The sequence below is a fragment of the Fundulus heteroclitus genome, unplaced genomic scaffold (genome assembly GCF_011125445.2).
Source record: "Fundulus heteroclitus isolate FHET01 unplaced genomic scaffold, MU-UCD_Fhet_4.1 scaffold_41, whole genome shotgun sequence".
NCBI lineage: Eukaryota > Metazoa > Chordata > Actinopteri > Cyprinodontiformes > Fundulidae > Fundulus > Fundulus heteroclitus.
In genome coordinates, this window is record NW_023396824.1 from 610,490 (window position 1) to 623,023 (window position 12,534).

A 12,534-nucleotide genomic window follows, 5' to 3' on the forward strand; every position below is an offset into this window, starting at 1 on the left:
GTCTGATGGAGAAGTTTCCCACATCTCTTCTGGCTCAGTTACATTCCACAGATGAAGATGACACCCCCCACCCCCCCAATAACCATGGCAGATTATAAATCTGTCCTGTCCATAGATTCACAGCCTGTCACGCACCACACCTTCAGCGTGGGACCGGTATGAGACCAGAGTCACGTCCTCGGTTCCCATCGGGCTCCTCCTCCTCCTGCATCCCCGCCGAGCATCAATATAAACCCAGGCGGCCGGCTCCCCGACACAGACGCCGACTTCTCTGACCGCCCCAGAGTCGCCTGAACGCCTCGTCCTCCTCGTCCTCCATCAGAGCTGCAGAAGGTGAGACGTTCTCCATGGAGATCCTGGGCTCAGTTTCCATGAGTATCAAACTTCTTTAAAGCTTTCCTCCATGTTCACCTTGATTCCAGAGAAATTTCTCTCTTTAACAGGTTTGCTCTGAAAGACAATTTATCTTGATTTAAATCTATTTTATCCTCCACCCTGATGCTCTGATGACAGAAATCTTAAATAGCCGTTTTCCAGCAGATAAAATCAGTAAGTTTATTTGTTAGAAATCAGTTTATCGTTTCAGAGTTTTCCCATTTTATCGAGTTTTTACTAAAGTCCAGCTGCTCAAATCCATTTGGGTTGAAAAAAAAAACCTTTTCCAGTTTTACCAAATCTGGTTTAACTTTTTTAGTTTTATTATTTCATTATTCCACCGTTTTAGCACCTTTAATTGTTGCTTAAACACTGTTTGGGACTCTGAGCAAAGGTTTCCTGCTTTAAGATGGACACCTCTGTATTTTTTTTTTATTATTTCATTAATGAAGAAAAGCCCAAAACGAAAATGAAGCCCAGCCAGCAGAACTGTAAATGGACCTTATTGTTCTGGTTCTGACCCACCGTCCTGTGTCTACTTTACAGTTGTCCAATCAAACGTCTCCAACTGTGCTTCTCTGCCTCCCGGACAGCTGATTGGCCAGCTCCACCATGCTCCGCCCCCTGCTGTACCTGTCTGCTCTCATCACCTTCGCAGGTAAACTTCACACAGCAGTCCTCAGAAAACCCAAACGCCCGGTGGAACAGAACCTGTACGGGTCGGTGCTGATGGAAACATCTGGCCTCCACGTGCAGCTTCTGGCGCCGGAGCGTTCTCCTCCTGCAGGAGGTCAGGGTTTCAGTGTCTCCTGGTGTCAGACTCCCTGTTTCCTCCGGTTCTCCAGGTGCTCAGAGGTTCACGGCCTCCTCAGAGTTCGACATCAGCTCCTGTCCCATCACCTTTTACGGACGGACACACCAGCGCGCCTACGTGAGTAGACTCCTGCTGTGGAGGAACATCCAGAAAACATCTGTAGAACATCAGCAGAACATCTGTAGAACACCAAAAGAACATCTGTAGAACACCTGCAGAACATCTGTTGAACCTCAGCAGAACATCTGTAGTAAATCTGTAGATAATCTGCAAAACTACAGCAGAACATATTTATGAACATCTGTAGAACATCTGTGGAACATCTGTATAAAATCAGCATAACTTCTGTAGAACCTCAGCAGAACTACAGCAGAACATATTTATGAACATCTGTAGAACATCTGTGGAACATCTGTATAAAATCTGCAGAACCTCTCTAGAACCTCAGCAGAACTACAGCAGAACATATTTATGAACATCTGTAGAACGTTTGTGGAACATCTGTATAAAATCAGCATAACTTCTGTAGAACCTTAACAGAACTACAGCAGAACATATTAATGAACATCTGTAGAACATCTGTATAAAATCAGCATAACTTCTGTAGAACCTTAGCAGAACTACAGCAGAACATATTTATGAACATCTGTAGAACATCTGTGTAACATCTGTATAAAATCAGCATAACTTCTGTAGAACCTTAGCAGAACTACAGCAGAACATATTTATGAACATCTGTAGAACATCTGTGTAACATCTGTATAAAATCAGCATAACTTCTGTAGAACCTTAGCAGAACTACAGCAGAACATATTTATGAACATATGTGTAACATCTGTATAAAATCAGCATAACTTCTGTAGAACCTTAGCAGAACTACAGCAGAACATATTCGTGAACATATGTAGAACATCTGTGTAACATCTGTATAAAATCAGCATAACTTCTGTAGAACCTTAGCAGAACTACATCAGAACATATTTATGAACATCTGTAGAACATCTGTGGAACATCTGTATAAAATCAGCATAACTTCTGTAGAACCTCAGCAGAACTACAGCAGAACATATTTATGAACATCTGTAGAACATCTGTGGAACATCTGTATAAAATCTGCAGAACCTCTGTAGACCCTCAGCAGAACTACAGCTGCACATCAGTAAAGCTTTTCATTGGTTCTCTGGTTTCAGGTGAACTTCACCAGGCAGAACCTGGTGGTCTGCTTCAGCGGTTTTTACGGCTCTAGAACCGACGGCGACTGCATTTTCGGACCTCTTCCCGACTCCGGGAGCGCAGAATTCGAGCAGTATCAGCGGATTCCGGTTCTGGAAACCATCGTGAAGTACAGCGTTCCGAGCATCGATACCAGGATGGACTGCTACTTTTCTTTCTCCTTCCAGCACAACAGAGGCTACGTGAGTTCTAACCCCCCCCCCCCCCTCCTCAGTAACCGGGTCAGAACCTGACCGGCACCAACTGTTTGTCTCCTCTCCTTGCAGTCCACCCTGGCTCTGATAAAGTTCGGACCGCGGTCGGTTCTGTACGTCTACACTCCTGCCGAGGGCACGGTGGTGAGTTCATGTTCAGCCGTGATGTGTTCAGGGACCGTTGGGACAGTTTGGGTCCATGATTTTATTCTCAAATAGAATAGACCGTAAATTATCCCATAAAGCCGTCGGTACTAGAGCTTGGCTCAGAGGAACTGCGGCTCTGCTGGCAGCCAGAACTGAGCCCAAACCCGGTCCAGACCCAGTGTCTCTGTGCTTCCTGTCCAGGTGGTCGACGTCCAGGTGGACGGAACCACAGCGGACAAGGTGACGGTCACCAACACTCCTACCAGCAGACAGACGCGTGGCTACCTGGACACCAGCGGCTGCAGACACGCAGGTTGGTCCAGGTCTCCGTCGGTCGGGACCGTTTGGGTCCATTGGGTCTGTGGGTCAGAACCTTCTGGTTTCTGCCCCCAGGTGCCGTGTATAAACCCGCCACAGAGGTGAGCTCACCTGAAACCTGCTTCCGTCTCACCTGTGATAAAGACGTGGTCCTCACAACCTCTTCCTGTGGTCCTCTGGAGCGTTGCCTTGGAAACGGCAGGTAACTACCGACAGCAAAGCTTTTATTTTGAAACAGCAGGAAGTGATCGGAAGCGAACAACAGGTAGCTCTTTGGTCAGAACTCTGTCTCTTCTACCGCCTGGAGGTCAGGTAGAGTTTAGGTCAGGTAGAGTTTAGGTCAGGTAGAGTTTAGGTCAGGTAGAATTTAGGCCAGGTAGAGTTTAGGTCAGGTAGAGTTTAGGGCAGGTAGAGTTTAGGGCAGGTAGAGTTTAGGCCAGGTAGAGTTTAGGTCAGGTAGAGTTTAGGGCAGGTAGAGTTTAGGTCAGGTAGAGTTTAGGTCAGGTAGAGTTTAGGGCAGGTAGAGTTTAGGGCAGGTAGAGTTTAGGCCAGGTAGAGTTTAGGTCAGGTAGAGTTTAGGGCAGGTAGAGTTTAGGTCAGGTAGAGTTTAGGTCAGGTAGAGTTTAGGCCAGGTAGAGTTTAGGTCAGGTAGAGTTTAGGCCAGGTAGAGTTTAGGGCAGGTAGAGTTTAGGTCAGGTAGAGTTTAGGCCAGGTAGAGTTTAGGCCAGGTAGAGTTTAGGTCAGGTAGAGTTTAGGTCAGGTAGAGTTTAGGCCAGGTAGAGTTTAGGTCAGGTAGAGTTTAGGGCAGGTAGAGTTTAGGGCAGGTAGAGTTTAGGCCAGGTAGAGTTTAGGTCAGGTAGAGTTTAGGGCAGGTAGAGTTTAGGTCAGGTAGAGTTTAGGTCAGGTAGAGTTTAGGTCAGGTAGAGTTTAGGTCAGGTAGAGTTTAGGTCAGGTAGAGTTTAGGGCAGGTAGAGTTTAGGGCAGGTAGAGTTTAGGCCAGGTAGAGTTTAGGTCAGGTAGAGTTTAGGGCAGGTAGAGTTTAGGTCAGGTAGAGTTTAGGCCAGGTAGAGTTTAGGTCAGGTAGAGTTTAGGCCAGGTAGAGTTTAGGTCAGGTAGAGTTTAGGTCAGGTAGAGTTTAGGTCAGGTAGAGTTTAGGTCAGGTAGAGTTTAGGGCAGGTACAGTTTAGGCCAGGTAGAGTTTAGGTCAGGTAGAGTTTAGGTCAGGTAGAGTTTAGGTCAGGTAGAGTTTAGGCCAGGTAGAGTTTAGGCCAGGTAGAGTTTAGGTCAGGTAGAGTTTAGGCCAGGTAGAGTTTAGGTCAGGTAGAGTTTAGGTCAGGTAGAGTTTAGGGCAGGTAGAGTTTAGGGCAGGTAGAGTTTAGGTCAGGTAGAGTTTAGGCCAGGTAGAGTTTAGGTCAGGTAGAGTTTAGGTCAGGTAGAGTTTAGGTCAGGTAGAGTTTAGGGCAGGTAGAGTTTAGGCCAGGTAGAGTTTAGGTCAGGTAGAGTTTAGGTCAGGTAGAGTTTAGGTCAGGTAGAGTTTAGGTCAGGTAGAGTTTAGGCCAGGTAGAGTTTAGGCCAGGTAGAGTTTAGGTCAGGTAGAGTTTAGGCCAGGTAGAGTTTAGGTCAGGTAGAGTTTAGGTCAGGTAGAGTTTAGGTCAGGTAGAGTTTAGGTCAGGTAGAGTTTAGGTCAGGTAGAGTTTAGGTCAGGTAGAGTTTAGGGCAGGTAGAGTTTAGGGCAGGTAGAGTTTAGGTCAGGTAGAGTTTAGGCCAGGTAGAGTTTAGGTCAGGTAGAGTTTAGGTCAGGTAGAGTTTAGGGCAGGTAGAGTTTAGGGCAGGTAGAGTTTAGGTCAGGTAGAGTTTAGGCCAGGTAGAGTTTAGGTCAGGTAGAGTTTAGGTCAGGTAGAGTTTAGGTCAGGTAGAGTTTAGGGCAGGTAGAGTTTAGGGCAGGTAGAGTTTAGGTCAGGTAGAGTTTAGGCCAGGTAGAGTTTAGGTCAGGTAGAGTTTAGGTCAGGTAGAGTTTAGGTCAGGTAGAGCTTAGGGCAGGTAGAGTTTAGGCCAGGTAGAGTTTAGGGCAGGTGGAGTTTAGGTCAGGTAGAGTTTAGGCCAGGTAGAGTTTAGGCCAGGTAGAGGTTAGGTCAGGTAGAGTTTAGGTCAGGTAGAGTTTAGGTCAGTCTAACCCCGGCAGGTCCAACCCCTGTCCTGTGTCCCATGTCTCCTGTCCTCCTCTCTGCCTACATCAGCTGCATCCCCGCCGCCCTGTATGACGCCATATTCAACCCTAAACTGGACGAGGTGTGCACCGTGACGGGCCCCGCCCTCGTCGACTTCCGCGGCGGCGTCACCTCTGTGAGGGATCGCTGCAGCTACTCCCTGCTGTCCCTGCCGTCAGTCCCAGACTTCCAGGTGGTGGCCAGCTTCCAGGAGCGGCGGCGTAAAGACGTGAGCTTCCTGGACGGCGTGACGCTGCGGCTGGGTGGGCCGGACGTTCGCGTCCACCTGAAACAAGGCGGCAGAGTTCTGGTGAGTACGAGTTTGATCTAGAACCTCAGAGGTTTGGTGATCCCCTCACGGTTTCCTCTACTGTTTCAGGTAAACGACGCCACCCTGACCCTCAACAGCCCGGATCCGCTGGTTCACCCCGCTGGGGTGGAGCTCTCCAAGGACCTCACCGGAGTCACTGCCAAGGTCTCACTCTCCAACTTCACCGTCTCGGTCTTCTTTGACGGCTACACGGCGCAGATCCACCTGCAAGGTCCTGAAAACCCAACCAGCTCGGGTTTATAGGGTAGGGAACCCTTTCTGCTGTTGATGTTGGTCTGAATCTGCCGTTTCTGTCCTGAAACTGTCCAGGACCCGTTGGATCGGCCCTCCATGGCCTGTGTGACAACGCCAGCAGGTCCCTGGCAGACCTGAGGCTGCCTGAGTCCAGCTCCACCAGGTAAGACCTCCTCTCTGGCCCGGTCTGAACACCCTTATAGAGTCAGAAGTCTGTAGCCAGAGCAGAAGTGCGCCGTCAGCGTCTCCATTCTCAGAGTGTCTGAATAGAGCAGGCAGTGAGGAAGGAGGCAGGAGAGGAGCCTGTATACATCCTCCCAGTGCTAGTTTAGCCTAGGAACCTCGAAACGTCCCTTACCGGCACTAATAACCCTTAAGGTATCCCACAATCCTTTGCATGAGATTACGTACCGGACCAGCCTCCTCCCAGAAATCAACTGAAACGTCCGTAGAGCAGAGAGCGTCTCTTTGTAGTTGATGTCCAGAAGGCTGTAGGATCTGACTCCATCCTCCATGTTTCCGTCACTAATGACTTCAGTCTGTCTGGAATCAGCTCAGCGGCTGAAGCTCCTTTTCTCCCTGAAGGAGTTCTGCTGACCCAGGAAAGGACCTAGGGGCTAGTAGCAGGAGTTCAATTCAATTTTCAATTCAATTTTATTTATATAGCGCCAATTCATGAAACATGTCATCTCGAGGCACTTTACAAAATCAAGTTCAATCAAATTATACAGATTGGGTCAGATTATACAGATTGGTCAAAAATGTCCTATATAAGGAAACCAGTTGATTGCATCAAAGTCCCGACAAGCAGCATTCACTCCTGGGGAACCGTAGAGCCACAGGGAGAGTCGTCTACATTGTACATGGCTTTGCTGCAATCCCTCATACTGAGCAAGCATGAAGCGACAGTGGGAAAAAAAACTCCCCATTAACGGGAAGGAAAACCTCCGGCAGAACCGGGCTCAGTATGAACGGTCATCTGCCTCGACCGACTGGAGTTACAGAAGACAGAGCAGAGACACAACAAGAGAAACAAAAAAGCACAGAAGCACACATTGATCTAGTAATCTGTTCTACATTAGATGGTAGTAGCGGGTGAGCCGTCTTCTCTGGATGATGTCACAGTTAACAGAACGCCAGACCAGGTGTACCTACTATGAAGAGAAAAGAGAGAGAGCAAAAAGTTAAAAGCTGAAATGACAACAGTCATGCAAAACTGGAGAACAGTAGAAATCAGTAGAGATAGAAAATTAGACCCTGATGTCCTCCAGCAGCCTAGGCCTATAGCAGCATAACTATAGAGGTAGCTCAGGGTAACATGAGCCACTCTGACTAGAAGCTTTGTCACAAAGGAAAGTTTTAAGATTAGTCTTAAAAGTAGACGGGGTGTCTGCCTCACGGACCAAAACTGGGAGTTGGTTCCACAGGAGAGGAGCCTGATAGCTAAAGGATCTGCCTCCCATTCTACTTTTAGAGACTCTAGGAACCACCAGCAGACCTGCAGTCTGAGAGCGAAGTGCTCTGTTAGGAACATACGGGGTAATCAGAGCTCTGATATATGATGGAGCTTGATTATTAAGGGCTTTATACGTTAGAAGGAGAATTTTAAATTATATTCTTGATTTAACAGGAAGCCAATGAAGGGAAGCTAAAATTGGAGAAATATGATCCCTCTGGTTGATTTTCATCAGAACTCTTGCTGCAGCATTTTGGATCAGCTGAAGGCTTTGAACTGCATTTTGTGGACTTCCTGATAGTAAAGAATTACAATAGTCCAGCCTTGAAGTAACAAATGCATGGACTAGTTTTTCAGCGTCACTCCTGGACAGAATGTTTCTAATTTTGGCGATATTCCTGAGGTGAAAAAAGGAAACTCTGGAAACCTGTTTAATATGGGATTTAAATGACATGTCTTGGTCAAAAACAACACCAAGATTTTTAACTTTATTACCAGAGGTCAAGGTAATGCCATGTGATTGGTTAAGAAGTTTATTTTTTGAGGACTCTGGCCCAAAGATTACAACTTCTTTCTTGTCAGAATTTAAATGCAGGAAATTTAAAGTCATCCAGCTTTTGATGTCATCAAGACATGACTGCAGTCGAAGTAACTGATTGGATTCATCAGGATTTATGGATAAATATAGCTGAGTGTCATCAGCATAACAGTTAGGAGCTAGGAGCAGGAGACAGGAGCTAGACGTTAATACAGCTGTTATTAAGGGTATTCAGGTGGAGCCCCAGCCTGCTGCTTTTCTATCTCACACACTGGAACAGCGGTCCTGACCCAGCCTTGTGTCGCCCCCTAGCTGTGAGACGCAGTTCACTGACACCGATGACCCAACGATCAGCTGCACCAAGATGACTGAGCAGTAAGCAGACTCCACCAGACACGTCAGGCTGTGGGTCCTGCAGATTGTTAAGGCCTTCTCGTCTCTTCCTCCACCAGCTGTAACCTCCTGAAGGAGGCGCCCTTCTCTGCCTGTGACATTAACCCAGAGCCCTACATAACCGCCTGCACCAAGACGCTGTGCAGCTATCCCGACCAGGATGGCCTCAAGTGTCAGTTCCTGGAGGCCTACGCCAGAACCTGCCGGCTGAAGCGTAACGCCACGCTGGCCGGCTGGAGGACCAAGACCGAGTGCTGTAAGACCCATGTCCCCTCACCCCCACCCTTTAAGTACATCATTTCTGGGCCTAACAGTGTCCGTGTTCCTTGGCAGCGCACCCTGAAGCCTTCTGTCAGGACAGGACCTGCAGCGATCATGAGTTCTGTGGAGAGAAGACCGTCGGTGGAGACACTCGCTGCTTCTGTCGAGCCATTTTTGCCTCCAAATACAGAGACAGCAACACTTTGGGTATGAAACCACTGGACCACAGGCCTGAATGCCTGGACAAAGTTCTCACTGAGACGTTTGTGTCCCTCAGGTGACCCAATGGTCTGCAACCAGACCTCTGCTTCCCTGACTCTGGCCAACTGTCTCCTGGAGGATGAAGGCGTTGACTACGCTGCCTTGCACCTCAAAGACCTGACCTGCAGGGGGCGCATGGACGAGGAGACCCACATGGTGACTTTCAGCTTCAACGGCACCAACCGCTGTGGGACGGAGGTCATGGTGGGTTCTGTCCTCCAACTTGTTCCTCTTTTGTGTAGTCTGAGATCTTTCTTCAGGCGTGGTTTTAGTTCTGAGTCCAAATGTTTCGTCCTGCAGAACAACAACAACCAGATCATCTACCAGAACACCATCAGTAACCACGGTGGCTCCTCCAGCGTCATCACTCGCAGAGACCAGGTCTTCATCGACTTCTCCTGTGTCTACTCGCAGGAGGCCATCAAGGCGTTCAAAATCAGGAGCAGGTGTGTGGCGGACTGTGGGACCAATGACGATGGCAGGTTTGTGTGGGAGGGCTGGGCGTCTGCGGGCCTTCAGAGTCAGAGATGCTGATGTATGTCTCTGTGGTTGGTCTGTAGCTCTGTGATCAAGGTCATCACCTCTGGAGTTTGGAACTACACCCTGACCATGAAGGCCTACACCGACGCAGCCCGCACCCAGCCGGTGGAGTCCGACACCCAAGTCGGGCTCGACCAGACGATCTGGGTGGAGCTGAAGACCGACGGGCTGGACGGAGACCTGCTGTCCATAGTGACCGAATCTTGCTGGGCAACCAATCAGGAATCAGACAACAGCAGCCTGAGATACGACCTGATTAAGAACGGGTGAGAACCCTTCAGAAGCCCCCCGAGGGGGTTAAAGTCCACCAGTCAGCCTGTTTTCTGCAAAGACCGAGAAGGACAGGGGGGTTAAAGTCCACCAGTCAGTCGTTTTTCTGCAAAGACCGAGTAGGACAGGGGGGTTAAAGTCCACCAGTCAGTCGTTTTTCTGCAAAGATCAAGTAGGACAGGTGGGTTAAAGTCCACCAGTCAGCCTGTTTTCTGCAAAGACAGAGTAGGACAGGGGGGTTAAAGTCCACCAGTCAACCTGTTTTCTGCAAAGATCAAGTAGGACAGGGGGGTTAAAGTCCACCAGTCAGTCGTTTTTCCGCAAAGATCAAGTAGGACAGGGTGGTTAAAGTCCACCAGTCAGCCTGTTTTCTGCAAAGACCGAGTAGGACAGGGGGGTTAAAGTCCACCAGTCAGTCGTTTTTCTGCAAAGATCAAGTAGGACAGGGGGGTTAAAGTCCACCAGTCAGCCTGTTTTCTGCAAAGACAGAGTAGGACAGGGGGGTTAAAGTCCACCAGTCAGTCGTTTTTCTGCAAAGATCAAGTAGGACAGGGGGGTTAAAGTCCACCAGTCAGTCGTTTTTCTGCAAAGATCAAGTAGGACAGGGGGGTTAAAGTCCACCAGTCAGTCGTTTTTCTGCAAAGATCAAGTAGGACAGGGGGGTTAAAATCCACCAGTCAGCCTGTTTTCTGCAAAGACCGAGTAGTCAGCCTGTTTTTCCCTGATCCACAGACTAAAGGAGTTTATTCCTGTAGCACAGACCCCTGTAGATGGCGCAGTGACCCAGCCGTAGATGCAGCAACCAATCGGTTGCTCTTCCAGGGAGCTTTCACCAAAAGCAGACCGTTAGATGATCTGTTGGGTGTTATTTTATCTTTTACTAGCAGTCATGCTTGGTAGGAGAACAGATTGCACCACATGCCAACCATGCATCTCATCCTGTGACACATTTCCTGCGTACAGCTCTGTATCAGGGCCACCAAATTCAATTCAATTCAATTTTATTTATATAGCGCCAAATCATGAAACATGTCATCTCAAGGCACTTTACAAAGTCAAGTTCAATCATATATATATTAAACACCCCCATGGTTCCACCGTAGTGTTTAAAAGCCGACTTGAGACTGGTTAACAGGAAGTTAGTCACTATCAGGCATTTGGTGAGGGGCTCATTCCTGCAGCTTAGTGAAACAGTTCTGTGAACGAGGCGGGTGGCCATGTTGGTTTGTTCAGTCATGATAAATGTGTCTTACTGTCAGCTGTGCCAATCCTGTCGACCCAACGGTGAGGGTGGAAGGAAACGGAGAGGGAACCTCCAACCGCTTCTCCTTCAACATGTTCCAGTTCTCTGGGAGGTCCGGGAACATCTACATGCACTGCAAACTGCAGCTGTGCGTCAAGGAGGGCAACAGCTGCATCCCGGTAAACATCCCAACCTGCAGAACACGACCAGAACCTTTATGCCGCCACCAAAGCGTAACGACCAGGAACTCTCACTGTAGTTAACACCAAAAAGTCTTTAAGGTTTGTTAAAACTGAAATTTCCTCTGTGTGAGGTCCTGTTTTATCCAGACTAGCAGAAGTCCAGCCATTCAGAACATGCAGTTCCTCCTGTCGCCTGCGGGGGCAGGGTCTGACTTGGTTTAGGAGGACCAGCCATCTCTAAGGTCATGTTGATCTGATTTTAGCTGATTAATAACCTTTTCTAATAGTTAAAGAAGCGTGAAGAGTCCAGTGGTCGTGAGGTCAAAAGGTTCTGGATCCTAAGCTTTAATCCGACCCATAAACGGTTCCTTAATGTTCTGACCCGTTGTCTCCATCTGGACTGGTTTAGCAGAAATGTAACGGGGCTCGGAGACGCAGATCCATCAGGTCCAGAACTGGATCCCCAGCACTCATCAGCATGGTTTGGACCGACTAGGTGAGACCGTGGTTCTGTTGGATCCCCGTCTGTCTGGTTGTTCTGCTGTAATGCAGAAATAAGCCTCTGTCTGTTCTGCTTGTCTCCTCAGATGGGCTCAGATGAGGACAGTGGAGGCTGCAGAACCCCAGGATGGCGCCTGGTTCTGATCCAGAGGCAGGCTGTGGTACATCTGCTCACTGCTGAGTCGTCTGTGGACCATGATGATGATTTTACAGATAATATAACGGTTCCTACAGGAACATGGTGAAGGTCGTCTCTTTACTCCTTGGTCCGAACTGGGTCGGATCGGTTCAGGTTCTGTTGCCACAGCAACAGCTAAAGGGTTTTAAAATAGTTTGGATGGGATAAGTTTTAATAACGGGTGTTATAAAAAGACTTGAATCAATATTGTTGGTGGCTGTGTGATTGTGATGAAGGATTTCTGACTGATGCTTGTTGTAGTAAATCCTATAATAAAAATCTGACAACCAAAACTGATGTTTTACGTCATTTTTATCTCTACAAGTAAACTTTTAACAGACTTACACCAGCTAAGCCAGCCTAGAGTTGGTTATAGTAACCCTAGCTGCTGCGGTTAAACACCAGGACCTGGGTCCGGCTCTGAATACAGGAAGTGGAAATGGACCGAGGACATTGTCTTTTTTCCAGGGTGAAAGTAGCTGGTCCAGCTTTAAACACTGAACCTAAAAACACAGAAATCTAGACGAGCAGATAAACTAAACAGGTCAGGGAGACTAATGGACCTTAAAGGGGCTTTGGTGGTCCAGAAGGAGGACAGACGTGAAGAAGAGCAGAAGAAGTCTTAGTCAGCAAGGTTTCCTTAAATAAAAGATACCGTCGCCTCCTCTAGAGAACTCCTACAGAACCACCATACATGATTTTCTAAAATAGCGTCACAGCTTTTAAAATTCTAAATGAATAAAGACAACAAGATAAGGCGGTTCTCGTGACTCTCATGGTACAGGGAGGCATCACGGTATGAGGTTACATCATATTATAATGTTTCACTATGGGTATGAGGTTGTACCATATGAAATA

General features: G+C 48.0%; 2 protein-coding genes across 4 annotated transcripts in view; one reads left to right on the forward strand and one right to left on the reverse strand.

Annotated features, from left to right (window-relative positions):
• Positions 1-12,534, reverse strand: part of LOC118560255 (protein NLRC3-like) — a 943,592-nt gene that overhangs the window by 458,600 nt on the left and 472,458 nt on the right. The gene's annotated exons all lie outside the window — the stretch shown is intronic.
• Positions 231-11,969, forward strand: LOC105923028 (alpha-tectorin). 3 transcript variants are annotated; one of them, XM_021314489.2, is made up of 19 exons: positions 231-333; positions 922-1,033; positions 1,221-1,306; positions 2,380-2,604; positions 2,689-2,760; positions 2,965-3,076; positions 3,157-3,283; positions 5,319-5,598; positions 5,668-5,830; positions 5,929-6,016; positions 8,160-8,222; positions 8,300-8,496; positions 8,574-8,708; positions 8,779-8,966; positions 9,063-9,244; positions 9,323-9,568; positions 10,832-10,994; positions 11,407-11,493; positions 11,585-11,969. In XM_021314489.2, the coding sequence occupies exons 2-18, from the start codon at positions 988-990 to the stop codon at positions 11,491-11,493; spliced, it is 2,460 nt and encodes an 819-aa protein (XP_021170164.2). In that variant the 5' UTR covers positions 231-333; positions 922-987; the 3' UTR covers positions 11,585-11,969. The 3 variants fall into 3 exon arrangements, with proteins under 3 accessions (XP_021170164.2, XP_021170165.2, XP_021170166.2); XM_021314490.2 differs by having other exon boundaries at positions 11,410-11,493; XM_021314491.2 differs by having other exon boundaries at positions 9,063-9,208.

Coding starts and splice junctions, on each gene's coding strand:
- LOC105923028 (XM_021314489.2), top strand. CDS start 988: ATGCTCCGCCCCCTGCTGTACCTGTCTGCTCTCATCACCTTCGCAG. Junction 2,761..2,964: donor CTCCTGCCGAGGGCACGGTG/GTGAGTTCATGT, acceptor CTTCCTGTCCAG/GTGGTCGACGTCCAGGTGGA. Junction 8,967..9,062: donor GCTGTGGGACGGAGGTCATG/GTGGGTTCTGTC, acceptor TTCGTCCTGCAG/AACAACAACAACCAGATCAT.